At 37.9% G+C, this 18672-nt stretch overlaps 1 protein-coding gene across 1 annotated transcript in view; it reads left to right on the forward strand.

Moving 5' to 3' along the window:
* The first annotated feature begins 3010 nt into the window (after nucleotides 1–3010).
* USP53 (ubiquitin specific peptidase 53) overlaps nucleotides 3011–18672 on the forward strand; it is a 43114-nt gene continuing 27452 nt past the window's right edge. The window contains exons 1-6 of the mRNA XM_065405345.1: nucleotides 3011–3154; nucleotides 5984–6076; nucleotides 9114–9248; nucleotides 12934–13047; nucleotides 13132–13214; nucleotides 18436–18541. Coding sequence (XP_065261417.1) covers nucleotides 3011–3154; nucleotides 5984–6076; nucleotides 9114–9248; nucleotides 12934–13047; nucleotides 13132–13214; nucleotides 18436–18541 — 675 coding nt within the window. The remainder of the gene's footprint in view (nucleotides 3155–5983; nucleotides 6077–9113; nucleotides 9249–12933; nucleotides 13048–13131; nucleotides 13215–18435; nucleotides 18542–18672) is intronic.

Genomic DNA, 18672 nt, shown 5'->3' on the forward strand with positions numbered 1-18672 from the left:
TCACTGGGGCCTGCTCCTTCCCTCCGTCCCCCTGGCTTGTTCTCCCACTGAGAGCAGGCGGTGACAGGGATACAGGAGAGGATTATGAGAAGTGAGATGGTGAAGTGTGTACTGCAGGGTAACATCAGTGTTGGAAGGGCTTCCCTGGCACTGTTGCGTCAGCTCTCTAGCATACAGAGGCAGCAGTGCTATGGGAATAGTCTCTCTGGGGTGAGGTATTGGTGCACCACGGGTCTTCCACAGCACTGCTGCCTCAGTGTGCTATGAAAGCCCTTGAAGTTCTGATTCCTTGGAGTAGTGGCATTGGCCTCCACAGCACAGCTCTTCTTACATCCTCTCTGAACTCATCCTCAGTGCAATGTTCCATTATTATCTATTTATATTTCACAGTAAAGCTTCCAACTGTAGCAAAAATTCTTGTTAGAAATTTTATCTTCTTTAGTGATGATGTGCATATCTGTTGTCACTTCTGCCTGCCTTGGCTTCAGAAGTCCTTTTTCATGTTGATCTGTGCTATGCGGTTACCTTCACCTCTGTATTCCTTTGCTTAAATTGCATTTGCTCATTTTTGGAAGAATGGCAATTACGTAACAAAGGATACTTTTTCACTATAAGAATCTCTCCTTAGAATTTTCTCACTTTCAGGTGTTTTGTTTTAATAATGTTAAGGCTATACAAGATATTTTCTTAAACTGGTATGCATTCACAATTTTTATTCAATTGTAGCTTTTTTCTTCTGGGTATATTTCAATAATCGTAAGGAAAATGAAATCATCACTTTTTGGTAATAACCTATTACCATGGACTTTGAGGTTGTTTTTAAATAGAGATTTAAATTTGATATTTAAATCTCAAGTTCTTTGTTCAATTCAGTTGTGGATCATGCTTCTTGTTTCCTGCATTTTTAAGATCAAATTACTTATGGTTGAGATACAGTAACATCAGTAAACAAAAATCATGGGGTTATGCACTGGTCAACACAGACTTTTGGTGAAGTTCCAGTTATTGATTCTTACTAACACAGAGTTCCAATATGCTCTTTAAAGATGGGGCATCCAGGTGGGAGGAAGTCTAGGAATAAAAAGGGAGATAATTTTAGGGGTGCAAAGATTTTTCTCATTAGGGATGTTTTTGAAAGGCAAATATTTTTGGTTCTATGTGAGGTCTCATTTTCTGTACAGTTTAAAAGATGTTGAATTGTTTAGCCATAACAATGTTTGTTGGGACTACATAGTTGGATGAAACAATTATCTGTTCTTTACAGCATTCTAAACAAAAATTGTAATCCTTAATTGGCACTTACATGACTTTTAAGGTTGCCACAGTACAGGGGAAAAGATGATTATAGGGATGAAGCTGCTCTTTCAAAACTGTTAGTATATTATTTTTAGTAGCTTATTTATGTGCACTTTAAGATCTGGGGTGAAATTCTGGCTTTCTGGCCTCACTGCCATCAAGGACTTTTACCCCTGGTTCCTTTTCTCTTTTCTATACACATGACTTTTAACTCTTCTTGCCTAGCAGCTAATCCTTGGGGTTTTTTTGGGCTACTATCTGAAATATGTAAGTTATAGTATGGCATAAGTATGCCAGTGACCTTTGTGTTGCAGACCTAAATGGATAATCCAGTATTTTGAGCTTAAAATGTTGGCTCTGAATATGTAATAACCTTCTTACTGTCATATAATGTATATACAAGAGTAACAACTTTCGTGGCTGTAAATTGAGAAGCCAGAACTGATGCAAAGATTCAGTAGGTGTGACAACAGAGGTCTCAGGTGGCCAGTTCTGTTGATATTGGTACAAAATTTAGGAGAAACTCAGCTAACCCAATTGCCGTATTATTAAATGTTTTTCAAGTTGTTCATAGACAATAATATGAAATAATGAGAATACAGTATAGCCTGGTATCAAGTAAATCCATCCCTATCATCTGTTAACTTTTCTTTAAAAACATAGAAATATTTATTAGTAGATATTTCACACATATACAAACGTTAGGATTAGCAAATCAAAACCTTTACTGAGTAGTGGTGAAGTACAGTTTATCAAAGGCAACCCAATATTAATTCAGCTTTGAGATCCTAAGTGAGAAAAAACAGATTTCATGCAACTGTGCTCTATGGTTTCATATAAGATGACACTTAGTGTTGACAGAAGTCAGCACCTTTAAACTAATCTGATTATGGTCTCTGATAGAATAAACAATATCTGGACTATGATGAATACTGAACCACATCAAATTGACTTTTCTATCTTAACACTTTTTCCATTTAATAATGTCTTTAACTCCTCTCTCTATGAAACTCCATTTACCTTTAATTGTTACCTTGTTTTATTCATCCGAGTTCTCTTAATATACTGTTCTAAAGAACTTATTTTAAAATATTTTTTTCTCTGTTGCAGATTTATTGGGAAAATAATGAAATAAAATATGGAGTTTTCTATACTGGAATATATTTCATGGACCATGGGGGAGAGAGCCTATGCTGTTAAAAGGAAAAGGAAGACTCAAGGAAATGAGAGAACAGCAATATAATACCAGACAAGAATTTTCTATTTTTGTAATGTATTAAGGCCATAGCATTTAAGAATTCTTTTCCAACTCATGTTTTGCAGTAATACTTTGTTTCAAAGACATCCCTAGAAGGAAAAGTCAGATACTGGGTGACATGCTCAGCAAGAACTTTTATTCTAACAAAGGTGGACTTTCAAAATATTTTAATTTTAACAGGCCTCATCAGTTTTATGGGTTTTTCATTCTTTTTTTAGTCTCCAAAGTTACAAAACTTTTTGTGGGGTTACAAATCTAGTTGACAGACTGTTCCCGATAAATAGCCAACAGCTGCAGAAGACAAACTCTTTAAGTGGATGCCTTTGTACTATCTGAACAGAATGCCATGACTTTAAGGCACTTCTCATAAGTTCTTCTTTGCCTTGTACTTGTCATATCCTTAAAAATATTAAAAGTGCAAATAGCTTGATTTTTCTATACATTTAAAAAATAATAATGGCGTGGGCGAAGTTCTTGCGGAAGCCTGCGGGTAACCTTGGAAAAGTGTATCAGCCTGGAAGTATGTTGTCCTTGGCCCCTACCAAAGGCTTGTTAAATGAGCCAGGACAAAACAGTTGCTTTCTAAACAGTGCTGTACAGGTAAGAAAAGATTGTCACCACTTATACATTTTTTTTTTTTTGTAAACAAGTTGATGTTTACAGCAATTTATTTGTATTATGAACATATATCTGTTCTTTTTGAAAGGCTATTAAAGCTTTTGTGTAATGTATATGTTTCTTGCACTGTAGAAGTACAGTAAGTTTTTCATTTAATGGTTTTGACTGTGGTCATGTTTCCTTAATCTGTTGATAACGATGCCAGGTGCACTCCTACTAAAACCACAGTAGTGCTTTCTCATTTGTAAGAACACATTACTTTCCTGAACAAATGGTGCATATTTTACAAGTAGCAAATTTTTGAAAATCTGCTTAATTGGCATCTGTCCTTGAAGAATGGATTAGGACTGTTACAAATCCTTTTGCTTTGTTAACAAAATAGATTGGAAGATTGAGCAAATGAAAGAAACAGGAAGCTATGGTACTAGTGTTTTATGTATTTCTCTTAATTGGTCTAGATTTATCCGAGGGAGTTAGCATATACTTTTCAAATTATAATGAACAGTGACACATAAATATCTGGTCTACCATTTTATTTGCAAGTTTCAGGAACAGACACTTGTCTTTCCCTTCAAATCTGGTAGCAAGCCACTTGTAATGTCCATACTGAATATTTAAAACTTTCTTATATGTTGGGCAGGAAATGTTTGTAGTCATATTAATTCACAAAGTGTACTAGACAATTTTCTTAATTGGACCAGGAGTTTTCTTTTTTACCTAAACTACTATCACTTGAGAATTTAGTATATAAATCTATGGTGCTTAATCCAAATTGTTTTTGTTAGTATCTTGGACTGAATTCTATTTTATTATGAATTTTTTGATCAAAGACCTGATTCAATCTCAGACATGTGTATATAGCAACAAATCTATATAGTATCTATGATCAGAAACTTGTTCCATGTTCCCTTCTTATCAAGGAAATAAAACATAGGTTTGCTTTTACTGTATAAAAGCATATATTTTTAAAAAGCCAATTCTTACATGTGTATGTCTTGCTACATACTGCCATGTTTATAGATGAACTATAGTTTTAAAAAATATATTCTAAATACCATCATAGGTCTCAAAATTCACCATAAATTAAGCTTAAAGGCATTCTCCTGGGATGCTGTATGGTGATAAACTTCCTTTCAGAGGGCAGCTATTTGTGCCTAAATATAGGGTTATTTTTTATGTTCTGTAGGTTAGTACCACAAGTGCACATTATTCTCCTAACTGTGATGTCAGACCAATAAAAAGCCCTTGGTTTTCTCCCACACTAACTAGTTCCATAGTAGACGATAACCTTTCCCATGTTGCCAGTGGGCAGAATACCAACAAAAATCAGTCTCAGAATAGTGTTGGATCTCAAAAGGTTTTGATGTCAAATAACATTTTTAGTGAAATTCAATTTTTAAATTACGTATTGCTGTGTTTTCTGTTTGGGTGAAGGGGAACATCTGTCTCTTGTTGTACTACACTTTAGTGAGATCTATTGTAGAACAGTTTCATGTAAAAAGCTAAAACACACAATGTGTAGCCTTTTAGATCATACCAGCATAACTACATTGCAGTACTCGTTAGATTATGGTGCTAATTATGTCCTTTGACAAAGAGTTTGCAGCATCAATGGATCTATGCCAGCTGTCAAAATGTTACTATTTTTAAATTGTCTGGTTGTATTTGTATTTAAAACAACAGGGAATAATATGGATACAGCAGAATGAATATGCTGCTTTACATTCATTTTAATGGGAACAACCTGACCTATATTCAGTTTAGTTTTGCTTTTCCCTTAAGGTGCCCTAAAATTAAACCCAAAGTCCATTTTTAGTTAGTTTCAGACAGTCCTACCACCCACCAATCCACAGATGTTAAAAGATGATTGGGAGGAGAGATAATTGGCAACAATGTCCTTTTTATGAGGAGGAGTGTGGGTTGGTTTTTTTGCCCCTTCCCCTTCCTCCCACCTTTAAAAGTGCTTTGTACTCTGACTTTGTTTTCAAATGTACTTTATTCATTTTTGCATCTATATAGACAGAATTTTTATTGTTCCTTTTTATTATTGCTGGGTTAGGTTTCAGCCTGAAAACTGCTTGCCACTCCCACTCCATACACAGTCTCTGTAAGAGAACTCTGATCTGTTGCACAAGCACTGAAACTTAGTTTTAATAACATAAAAGATAGATATAGGAAAAGAATAAGAGAGCCTCATAACTTTAAAAATTTCAGTGAATTGTTTTTATTCTAACCTGTTAAGACAAATATTTTTCAACAGCCCTTGTAATAAAAAGATACATAGTACAATATGGGCTGTGAGTATATGAAAATTGTAGCTAACAATTGTTTTATTGTCTTCACTTAGTTCTCCATTTGAAAGAGTACATTGGGAGGGTGGAGTAAAGTAAGTCAGAGGAAGACTTCTTCGGGCATTTTCCCTGATAAGATTCATCTACATTTTGCCATCTATATTTACCATAATTCCTGTAACCCCATCTGTATTTGCCACTCACTTTATAAATGTATGTTCTCTCTTGTTCAGCAAATTATAAGTATTTCTTACACCCCTCTCCATCTTTGCAATATGAGGGACCATTATTCTTCAAATTAAAAATTCTGCACATGGGAATACATATATGTGAGAGGCACAAATGCTGGTCTTAATGGGGAAAAGACTGCAATTGTAGTAATTATCGTGCTAACATTGTACATGCTACATAAAGTTAAAAAAATAGTCTAATAAATGTGGTTAAATGAATCTTATATTTTTAGGTAAGAAATCCTTAGACTAGAATCCTTATTTTCTATTCCACTTTATTTTTCTTGTAGGTTTTATGGCAGCTTGACATATTCCGACGGAGCTTAAGAGGTCTAACTGGACATATCTGTCAGGGAGATGCCTGCATATTTTGTGCTTTAAAGGTAAATATTGAAGATTTCAAATGGAAGTTAAATCAATTTGTACTTCCAGTTTTTCTATCCATTTTATGAAATGAGGAGACTAATTTTCATCAGAATAAAGTAGTACTTTTCAGACACTAATCGTTGGTACATGTATTCAGTCAGCAGTGGAGAGAGACCTTACTAATGAGGAGCTGATCTCTAGGTGTATGGAAACTGCAACCAATGTTTCAAAACCTTGTTCACATCTATGTAGCAGGGGCACATACATTTATATTTAAACAAAATGTGATGTCCAACTTTTGTCCCTTATATAGATGACTTAAACAGTTTGTATTGTAAATTAGTTTGTATTATGCTAATTATTAACATTCAGTTTGCAGTTTGGGAATTTTATGTTTTAAGTGTGTTGATCATATCTTATCAAACGGTAACTCTGTTTTATAAGTTCTAAGGCGTTTGTAACTGAATAATCAACTTTAAGTGTATTTGGGTTTTTTCCAGCTTGAAAGCAGTGAGCAGTTACCATAGTTACTGGATAATTAAAATAAAGCTCATAAGTGCTACATGTTTGTACATCAGCATCTAATCTGCATATTTCAACTATTGTCTGACACATTTCCATCTAAAACTGAATCAAAACTTCCTTCAAGTTCATAAACGAATGTTCTGTTCTAGTCTGTATGTTTTTATACTGCCTTCTTTATTTTATAGTATTTGATTGCCTATGTTTAACATTGGAGGAAATATCTGTAGATGTGAAATAGCCAAATAAGTAAGTTTAAGGGGGGGAAGGGGAAACCTCTCACACACTTTGCTTGGATTTTTATTCCTTTGTGTGTTCTTGACTAACTGAAATTCCGCAGTAAACACATCTTTGAGATTCCAATATGATCATGTGGAATGGGTAGTGATATGTAGAACGTAAGAGTAGCTGATACTACATGGAATATGGGGAAAAATACTGTTCAGTGAAGAGATGCTTTTCTGCCTGTGCTACATTTACTTTGTATGTAAGTACACCCTGCTTTTTGGGAGAGACCTATCTGTTGTACTGGCTGAATTTGTGGTCCGAGGTGTGTGTACAGCACACGGATAAGGAGCAGAACAAATTGGTTGTCAGCTGCATTTCCTTTGGGCTGTGTGGGTTTCAAAGTGACTCTTAACAAGTAGTACTATATACTGTGTAGCACAACTGGACTAGAATGGTGAAAGTGAGGACTGAATGAAAGGGAGTTGAAAGGAAATCAGACAACAGATTTAGGTTTAGAGGTATGGAGGGTGATTTAAAATAAAACAAAATGGAAGGGGTAAAAATAAGGGAATAGGAAGAACACACTTTGTCCTATGTGTGGGGGTTTTGGGAGAAATTCCCAAAGTTTTTCTGTATTTCTTCTGTTCAGAATTTTTCCACTCAGAATTTATACAACTGTTCTTCTGTAAAGGCTTGTAGGCTTGAAAGTAGACCTAAAAAGCTTTGTTTTGATTCATGATTGTGAATATCTATACAACCCTTCCTACTGCTTGTGTTTCTTGGAGGTGGCAAGGCATTTAAATGATTAAAAACCCTGTTCTCATACAGGACCTCAAGAGTCTTACATTTAATACTCTGATGGATACCAAAAACTGAACCAGCGGTCAGAGCAGAGAGGTGGCACATGATAAATATTTACAAATCAAAGTGAACTGAACGTTGTTCGATTTTTATAAATGTTAACCTCCATTTTTGGAGGCCTTGCTTGTAATTTTTATCAAAGTAATAACATAGTAATTGGTGTTTTAGGGGCAAGGGAGAAGTTAGATATTGTACTGCCATTTTGATTGTAGCATCATCTTTTTTTCATGAACATCCAAGACTAGCTTAACTGTTGTATCTGAAGATCTGTTGGACAGAGCACACATTATCACTGTGGACGCCAAAGAAGTGGAGAATATCACTATTTAGACTTGATGTGACTTTCCTTATAAGACTAAGAATTTGAAGCCAAAAACTAATTCTTGGGAATGGACTTCACCTACCACCTTAGTTTTTGCCTCTTATTTAATGTCCCCAAAATTATATCAACTGCTTAACTTCATGTTCCCTCAATTGTGGTTTGTGTTTTTTTTTTAGCTTTGAATAACTAGATCAGGGAATACAAATATCTCTGCTGGGCTAAAGTTATTTAGTCTTTATGTAACCTTCAATAAGTCTGTCCCATAGTTATTTCAAGAACACACACACAGTATACTTAACTCTAGTGTCAGCTAACCCAGCTTCTTATAACCTTCACTGGTTCTGCAGTTAACTAACTTAATTATAGTATTTTTCAGTATCCCTATACAAATTTCTATTTAAAAAACAAAACGAATTGGGTGCTGATCATAGCCATCTTTAACGGGGGAAGTGTGTCATTTCCAAACAAGTGTTTTGCATATTTCTTTACCATTTTAGAGAAAGGTGTATCTTTATAATCTACCTGTTTACATTATTTTTACAAAATCAGTCATTCATTAAATAATGCTCAAGTTACTCTAACATTTCATCCATGTGGAATGCACACCAGCCATAAAGCTAAACTGATAGATTATGCATGGCTTGGTAACTATTTTAGTGACCAAGATATAAAGAAAACTTACAAATTTTGGACAATGTAAAAGCCGTGAATAAGTATTAATCACAGTTCTGTACATTTTCATGATTTTAATAGGCCAAGCATAAAATCTGCTTGCCTGCTCTATAATGATATGGCTCAGCTTGGTCAGAGTAAACTGTAATAGATCACGTCTCAGCAAAAACACAGAAATGGGATTGATTTGGAGGGAAACGATCTGTACATTTTGAAATTGATAATTACCCCATTGTATGTTTTTATATCCATTTAATATTGGATAGGTTAAAAAAAGCTAATGGGATTTTTTACTTGCCCCAGGTAAATAGATAAACAGAATTTTGTATTAAATGCAGTGGCATAATTTCCTTTCAGCAGTAACATCTATTTATGAATTGTTGGCCTGTTCTGATATAATATGAAAAAGAAATGTCAGTGACGTTATCAATCATTTCACTTACTTCTAGACAATATTTGCACAGTTTCAACACAGTCGAGAAAAGGCACTCCCATCAGATAATATGAGGCATGCCTTGGCTGAAAGCTTTAAAGATGAACATCGTTTTCAGCTTGGCTTAATGGATGATGCAGCAGAATGCTTTGTGAGTATTTACAGTGGTGTTAATTTGTTTCTTGTTAAGAGTTTTTCTTGTTTTGGTACGTTGCCAAATTGGCTCTTTGCATTAAACTCTGACAGCTTACTTTTGCAGAATGGTGGAATAGGTCCTGAAGGATTTACTGTGCAAGGGCCTTAATAAATAAACACAACAGTGTTTGATTATTTTTATTTACCAAGTGGATATTATGCTTTCACCAGTGATTTTTCTCCGCTCCAGTTGAAAGTACCATCTTATACAAAAATTTCCAAAGTAAGCTGCTCAATACAGAGAGAGCATTGAACCCAGTCAGCAGTTCTGAGACTTGAACTGTGTTCTTCAGATTACCCAACTGAGTTGCCATTTTAATGTAACGAAATAAAGTATCCTCTTGATCAATGAGATGTGCACAGTGGAAGAAACTAACATTTTCATTAGATCTAATAAATGTGATGTAGCCATTTCTGTTTGTATTTCATGTACTAAAACATAGTTCACACATCTAAGAAATATTTCACTGGCCATGTAAACTACTCAGTTGCCTGGTGTTTAGCTCATTTAATATGTGAGGGTTGTCCACAAAAGATAATTACTTCAAATATTACATAACATGAAATGATGCCTGCTGATAGATTTGAAGTATGATCGTATGGGGGGAGGGATAGCTCAGTGGTTTGAGCATTGGCCTGCTAAACCCAGGGTTGTGAGTTCAATCCTTGAGGGGGCCATTTAGGGATCTGGGGCAAAATAATCTGTGAGGGACGGTCCTTGGTCCTGCTAGTGAAGGCAGGGGGCTTGATGACCTTTCGGGGTCCCTTCCAGTTCTATGAGATAGGTATATCTCCATATAATTAAGACAGTATATATCTGTCTTAAGATTTGCCTACATGAGCATTTATCTGAAATCCTCCTATTGTTTGTTTAGCACCAGAGAGGTACTAGAACCAATGGTGGGAATGCTAATATAGACAAAGATAGACTTTTTTTACCATGGTGTCATCTAAAGCTCCTCATTGCGTTGGTGGGAGATCCCTGAAAAATTTTAATGTAGAGATAGTCTTCAGTTTTCATACAGATCCTGTCATCCCTGATGGGGCACGCTATTGTACCAATAGCTTCAAATTGTTTCTAATGGCTTGTGACTCAGTGAATGACTTGTATCTTCATTGTATTTCAACTCATGTTTTCCCCACACAAATTTGGGAATGGCTGACTCTCTCTCCTTTTTGTTTTTTGTAAATTGATCTAGATTGTAAGCTCCTTAGTGAAAATGAATCACCTTGTGTCCATGTAGCACTACATGACTGTTAAGTAAACATTCTATCTGTCCCAATATGGTTAATATTTTCAGAGCAGCTTTATAATAAATTACTGATTACTTCATTTAAGTTATTACTACTCTCCTTCATATTTCATAATGAAACTGATGATACAAGACATTTTGAAACATGAGCCAAGTTCTTTACTGGTGTAAATTGGCACATCTCATTGAATTCTGAGGACTTGGCCCTGTTTCTCATACTCTGAAAAGCAATGAAAAAGATTGCTTAGAAAAGCTTTCTTGTATGTAATGCGCTGATTTGATACCTGATTGCATGGAAGTGATCTAGTAACTAATTACAGTAATTGGTTGCTGAGATGCTGTTTGTATCGATTAACAAGATTGGTATCGAGCTTAATAGTATTTCATTTTGATTCATGTGATTAATTTTCTGCAAGGAGCACTCCATCTGCAACTGGGCCACTGTTGTTCTTGGTTCTAGCTTGATTAGCTCCACCCCCTAGCTGTTAGACAACTTGTGCCTACTTAACACTGACCCTTCTTGCTGCAGTTTGTGGTGTATCCTCAGTTTCTAGATACTTTGCAGCTGATTAGTGAGCTCCTTACTGGAAGAGAGCATCACTATGAAGCAACAACACTTTTCAGTATTTGTTACCTGCTGTGTGGGACCTTCACCCTGCCATGAGAAGCCAGGGAAACCCCAAGAAACATAACCCCGTTCCCCCGAATGTGTGGCCTCGTCCAACATGGGAGGTGCTAGGACTGAGGCAGAGACCTGGAGAAGTATGTAGTGGGGTCAGAGTAGCCTCACATCATATTTTTCCCCCTCTTTACTCTGTTTACAGGATGGAGGGGAAAGCTCTGTATTTTCCTCTGTTTTAAGTGTCTGCATCACAGGGTATCATTTAAGTAGATGAGACCCTAAACCTCCCTCCTCTTCCCCTTCATCCCCCCCCCCCCCCTTATCCCCCAAGCACTGTTAGGAGTGGTCATTATGCTGAAGGAAGGGCTATCAAGGGGCTTTGTACTGGGTCTGCCTGCCAGGTATTCCCATCTTTACTCTGATGGAAGGCAGTTCATTCAAGGATTCTGAGACAGTGGATGGAAGACGGTGAATGTTTTCTTGAAGAGAAGTCCTTTCCCTGATCCAAGAGCAAAGAAAGGGGTTGAGGTTGAAGATCTGGAAACTCTGTGGAAGAGTTGAAAGTCTAGTGCTCTGGCTTCCTCCTTGCTCAAAGTAATATTGCTGGCAGAAGAACTCTGGTTCTGAACATAGAAAAGTGCTCTGTGTCACCTTCATACTGAGAACTGGCCTGCCAGAACTGAAGAAATCTGCTTCTTTCTCCTTCCCTCACCAGGATCTTGATGGTCCCTGTGGACTTCCCAAGAGATCCTGTTATAAGTTTCTCTTCCAAAGATCCAAACAAAGGCTCCCAGAAACAAAAGTAAGCCAGTAGAGTGTGCCAAGCTAGATGATAATAGTGTTAAATCTCCCCTTTCCTATCTTGGGTGGCAGGCGTGGATTCTTCCAGCAGCACTGGTACACATCCAAAAGACAATGGTTTAAACGCAGACTCACCAAACTGGTGAACTACACTAGTGGGGGGGGTTGCTTTCATTTCCCTGGAGTCAACTGGAGATTCTTGGGATAGAGAAGACAAAGGCAGTTGGCCCAAGGGATTATAAAGAGGATGGTGATCAGTTGTTCTCCATATCCACTGAAGGTAGGACAAGAAGTCATGGGCTTAATCTGCAGCAAGGGAGATTTAGATTAGCTATTAGGTTAAAAACAAGTTGGACAAACACCAGTCAAGATGGTCTAGGTTTACTTGGTCCTTGTCACGGCTGACTTGATGATTTCTCAAGGTCCCTTCCAGCCCTACGTTTCTATGATTGTGGGATACTTTTGGGACCCAAGTCGAGGGGGCTTCGTCTACACTGCAGAGCAATAGAGCTTGGATCCTGGCTTGACTCTGGCTCAGACCCACCACCCGTGCAGGGCCCTAGGACTCTTGATCTGAATCGGAGCAATTTGTGTATAGATGGAATGGAGGTTTGGACTCAAGCCTGAGTCTGAGCCCGGGCTTATATTGCAGTGTAGGCATACCCTTAAGGTACTTCTTGCAGAAAGAACTTTGGTCCCAGCCTATAAATTGACTTTCTACAAAGGAGCCTGCATGTCTTGAAGGCCACTCCAGTTACACTCATTCTATTTTGCAGTTCTGTTTTCTTAATGCTAGAAACTTTGACTGGGTATAGGCTGTCATGAACCAGGATAGTGATCAATGCAAATTGCCTGCCAACAGTTAGGAGGTAAATTTGCTGGAGCTAACAGGATTAGTAGCCAGAATAACACATTACTGGTAATATTCAAAATCCATCTATTTACAATGTCATCATTTCCTTTAGGAAAATATACTTGAGAGAATTCATTTCCACATTGTGCCAAGCTGTGAAACAGACATGTGCACTTCTAAATCCTGCATCACTCATCAGAAGTTTGCTATGACACTATATGAACAGGTAAGATCTTTGTGTTACAACTTTATCTGTTTTATTTTCAAAATTATGAATTTGTGAAAATGAAAACATCTTGTTTACTTGCAGTGTGTATGCCGTAGTTGTGGGGCGTCATCAGATCCCTTGCCTTTTACAGAATTTGTGCGCTACATTTCTACAACAGCCCTGTGGTAAGTTCCTTTTCTCCTCATTTCCCCTGTCCACCTCCTCCCTCCCCCAAAAATGCAAAATCCCATGCATATTAGTCCTATAAATGTTCATATTTTGTACATTTTTTTCTTTGCTGAAATTGACATATGATAAATGGTCCAAAAAATAAAATTTAGATAGTAAAGAAGAGGGTGGAGAGGACTTGATTGAGGTATTCATAATCAAGGGTATGGTACAAAACTAGCCTTTCCTTTTGTTTAACATGTCACTGAACAAGGAAGTGCTCTAAATTGACTGCTCTTTAATTTGACGTAATAAAAAAATACTTCATAGATTCTAGGACTGGAAGGGACCTCGAGAGGTCATTGAGTCCAGTCCCCTGCCCTCATGGCAGGACCAAATACTGTCTAGACCATCCCTGATAGACATTTATCTAACCTACTCTTAAATATCTCCAGAGATGGAGATTCCACAACCTCCCTAGGCAATTTATTCCAGTGTTTAACCATCCTGACAGTTAGGAACTTTTTCCTAGTGTCCAACCTAAACCTCCCTTGCTGCAGTTTAAGCCCATTGCGTCTTGCTCTATCCTTAGAGGCTAAGATGAACAAGTTTTCTCCCTCCTCCTTATGACACCCTTTTAGATACCTGAAACCTGCTATCATGTCTCCTCTCAGTCTTCTCTTTTCCAAACGAAACAAACCCAATTCTTTCAGCCTTCCTTCATAGGTCATGTTCTCTAGACCTTTAATCATTCTTGTTGCTCTTCTCTGGACCCTCTCCAATTTCTCCACATCTTTCTTGAAATGCGGTGCCCAGAACTGGACACAATACTCCAGCTGAGGCCTAACCAGCGCAGAGTAGAGTGGAAGAATGACTTCTCGTGTCTTGCTCACAACACACCTGTTAATGCATCCCAGAATCATGTTTGCTTTTTTTGCAACAGCATCACACTGTTGACTCATATTTAGCCTGTGGTCCACTATAACCCCTAGATCCCTTTCTGCCGTACTCCTTCCTAGACATTCTCTTCCCATTCTGTATGTGAGAAACTGATTGTTCCTTCCTAAGTGGAGCACTTTGCATTTGTCTTTATTAAACTTCATCCTGTTTACCTCAGACCATTTCTCCAATTTGTCCAGATCATTTTGAATTATGACCCTATCTTCCAAAACAGTTGCAATCCCTCCCAGTTTGGTATCATCTGCAAACTTAATAAGCATACTTTCTATGCCAATATCTAAGTTATTGATGAAGATATTGAACAGAGCTGGTCCCAAAACAGACTCCTGCAGTGCTTATTTCACATGTGTCATTGATGACTGCAGGAGGATCAAACACCTACTGGAGTTAGCCTTCTGAGAAGGATGGAAAATTATGGTCACTAAAATAAGAGTAGTAATGCAAAAATTCCCTCTCACCTACTGCCAACTACTGTATCTTTTTCAAATTCCGTATTTATATTTGTATAAACACTTCTGTATATTTCTTGGAACAGCAGACCAGCTGGTCTACTACTGGCAGTTATTTGGAGGTACTCTGGGGTAAAAGGCAGGAAGGTGGCATGAGAGAGTATGTTTCTGTAGTTGAAGAGTGAGGAGCAGTGACCAGACAAGGTTTTGGTCGTGATAATGGAGAGGAAATGTTGGATTTTTGAGAAGTTATAGATGGGAAAAGTAACAGGATTTAGTGGTGTGAACGAAAAGAGTGAAAAATGACAAGGTTATGAACCCAGGTGACAAGAAAGATGGTGGAATCTTAAGTGAAATTGTGATTTTTATGGTCTGCATGCCAATTCAAATGCTTGTCTTATTTTCTCTCATTAGAAAAACTCTTGAATGTTCCTAAAATAGTTAAAGGTGACATGCAAAGGATTCTTAATTTTTGTTGTTGTTGCTTTTCCTTGAGGTATGAAAGCTTTTTTTTATCTTTACCTTTAGAAATAGCACCAATGTCGTCATCTCTGGTCTCCTTTCGTTTTCCAGGAGTATCTCCAGCATGTCTGTGTTTTTTGTGAACTTTGTGCGTTATCTGAAAGTGGAGCTGTTTGATTTTTAAATAGAGAGGGCCTTCTTGAGGTTTTTATAATAGAAGAAATCACTCCACAGACACTGAAAATAAACTCTTCAGGCCTTCTTTATACACCTATACCCCGATATAACGTGGTCCTCGGGAGCCAAAAATCCCTACCGCGTTATAGGTGAAACCCTGTTATATCGGGGTAGCGGCGGCAGGGCTCCAGCAGTGATTTAAAGGGCCCGGGGCTCCCTGCAGCAGCCGGAGCCCCAGGCCCTTGAAATCGCCGGCCGAGCCCCACTGCCGCCGCTCTGGGGTAGCAGCGGCAGGGCTCCATCGGTGATTTATAGGGCCCGGGGCTCCCCGCAGCAGCCAGAGCCCTGGACCCTTTAAAGCGTCGCCCGAGCCCCGCTGCCGGAGCCCTGGGGTTACCGCACTATAGGCAAACGCGTGTTATATTGGATCGTGTTATATCAGGGTAGAGGTGCATATCCATAAAACAGCATAGAGAAGGGCACAAAATAATTTTTTTAAATGTTCTCTTGGTGTATTGGGAACTCTTGTGTGCCAGTGAGATGAAAACTGATGGCCAAACTCCCTGCCTGATGGGCATTATCTTCCTTTCATGGTTTTTGAAGGCATCCTTCAAAAAGTGGAAGTTAAATCCTAGTGAGGAAAATAGAAAGGAGCATAAACTCTGGCAAATGAAGAGTAAAAATATAACTAGGAAGGCCAAAAAAGAATTTGAAGACAAGGTAGCCAAAGACTCCAGGTAATAGCAAAATAAATGTTTAAGTACATCAAAAGCAGGAAGCCTGCTAAACAGCCAGTGGGGTCACTGGACGATCAAGATGCTAAAAGAGCACTCAAGGACGATAAGGGCATTATGGAGAAACTAAATGAATTCTTTGCATCGGTCTTCACGGTTGAGGATGTGAGGGAGATTCCCAAACCTGAGCCATTCTTTTGAGGTGACACATCTGAGGAACTGTCCCAGATTGAGGTGTCATTAGATGAGGTTTTGGAACAAATAGATAAAATAAACAGTAATAAGTCACAAGGACCAGATGGTATTCACTCAAGAGATTTGAAGGAACTCAAATGTGAAATTGCAGGATTGTTAACTGTAGTTTGTAACCTATCATTTAAATCAGCTTCTGTACCAAATGACTGGAGGATAGCTAATGTGACACCAATTTTTATAAAGGGCTCCAGAGGTGACCCCGGCAATTACAGGCCGGTAAGCCTGACTTCAGTACCAGGCAAACTGGTTGAAACTATAGTAAAGAACAAAATTGTCAGACACATAGATTCACATAATTTGTTGGGGAAGAGTCAACATAGTTTTTGTAAAGGGAAATCATACCTCACCAATCTACTAGAATTCTTTGAGGGGGTCAACAAGCATGCGGACAAGGGGGATCCAGTGGATATAGTGTATTTAGATTTTCAGAAAGCCTTTGACAAGGTCCATCACCAAAGGCTCTTAAACAAAGTAAGCAGTCATGTGATAAGAGGGAAGGTCCTCTCATGGATTGGTAACCGGTTAAAAGATAGGAAACAAAGGGGTAGGAATAAATGGTCAGTTTTCAGAATGAAGAGAGGTAAATAGTGGTGTCCCCCAAGGGTCTGTATTGGGCCCAGTCCTATTCAACATATTCATAAATGATTTGGAAAAAGGGGTCAACAGTGAGGTGACAAAATATGCAGATGATACAAAATTACTCAAGATAGTGACGACCCAGGCAGACTCTGAAGAGCTACAAAAGGATCTCTCAAAACTGGGTGACTGGGCAACAAAATGGAAGATGAAATTCAATGTTGATCAATGCACATTGGAAAACACAATCCCAACTATATGTATAAAATTATGGGGTCTAAATTAGCTGTTACCACTCAAGAAAGAGATCTTGGAGTCATTGTGGATAGTTCTCTGAAAACATCCACTCAAAGTGCAGTGGCAATCAAAAAAGCTAACACAGAACGTTGGGAGTCATTAAGAAAGGGATAGAAAATATCATATTGCCTCTTTATAAATTCATGATATGCCTACATCTTGAATATTGCATGCAGATGTGGTCGCCCCATCTCAAAAAAGATATATTGGAATTGGAAAAGGTTCAGAAAAGGGCAACAAAAATGATTAGGGGTATGGAATGGCTGCCATATGAGGCGAGATTAATAAGTCTGGGACTTTTCAGCTTGGAAAAAAGACGACTAAGGGGGGATATGACAGAGGTCCATAAAATCATGACTGGTGTGAAGAAAGTAAATAAGGAAGTGTTATTTACTCCTTCTCCTAACACAAGAACTAGGGGTCACCAAATGAAATTAATAGGCGGCAGGTTTAAAACAAACACAAGGAAGTATTTTTTCACACAACACAGTCAACCTGTGGAACTCCTTGCCAGAGGCTGTTGTGAAGGCCAAGACTATAACAGGGTTTAAAAAAGAACTAGATAAATTTATGGAGGATAGGTCCACCAATGGCTTATTAGCCGGGATGGGCAGAGATGGTGTCCCTAGCCTCTGTTTGCCAGAAGCTGGGAATGGGCGATAGGGGATGGATCACTTGATGATTACCTGTTCTATTCATTCTCTCTGAAGCACCTGGCATTGGCCACTGTCGGAAGACAGGATACTGGGCTAGATGGACATTTGGTCTGACCCAGTAGGGCCGTTCTTATGGTTGAAAACAATTACTATTACTATACATTAGAATTAACCTCTAATGAGTCATCTTTTGCTTCCATCAATTGTAAACTTTTTCAGGCTGATAATTTTAACCTCTTACTGAAATTAACTTATTCCATACAAAAATTCTGCTGTTCAGCAGACTCTTTGCCATAAAATTAGTTAATCTTAGTATAGTTCCTAGTGGACTACCCTCTCACTTGAAACATAATCAGGTCAGGTTTGAGACACATTGCAGTGCAATTGCAGGGAAACTTGCTTGTCTGCAGTCCACATTATAATCCTCCTGATCTGGATAGAGGGCTTCAGGGCTGATAATCGACAATTTCAGGAGAACTAAATTCACTAAAGAAAAAATATTAGCCAATATCATTAAGAAAGGAGGGCAATCTTGTATTAATTCTTAGGTATACATTGCCACACTAAATTTTTGAGGCATTACTTTTGAGGCTATTTTTGAGGTAGCTTAAATCTGTTTACTATTAAAGTGGATGATTTCTAGTGAAATGTGTTTCTATTTCATGTTTACAGCAATGAAGTTGACAGAATGATGGAAAGGCATGAGCGTCTCAAGCCAGAAATGTTTGCAGAATTGCTACAGGCAGCAAATACTACTGATGACTTCAGGAAGTGCCCTGTAAGTAGACAGAATAAACAATTCTTACATTTCTGTGGTTTAGACATAGGAAATAATTTCCTAGGATTCTGATTCAGTAATATTTTGGACTGCATTTGAGTGCAGCTCAACTTTGAACATGCAAACACTTG

This window comes from Emys orbicularis, chromosome 5, assembly GCF_028017835.1.
Source record: "Emys orbicularis isolate rEmyOrb1 chromosome 5, rEmyOrb1.hap1, whole genome shotgun sequence".
In the NCBI taxonomy this organism is placed as follows: domain Eukaryota; kingdom Metazoa; phylum Chordata; order Testudines; family Emydidae; genus Emys; species Emys orbicularis.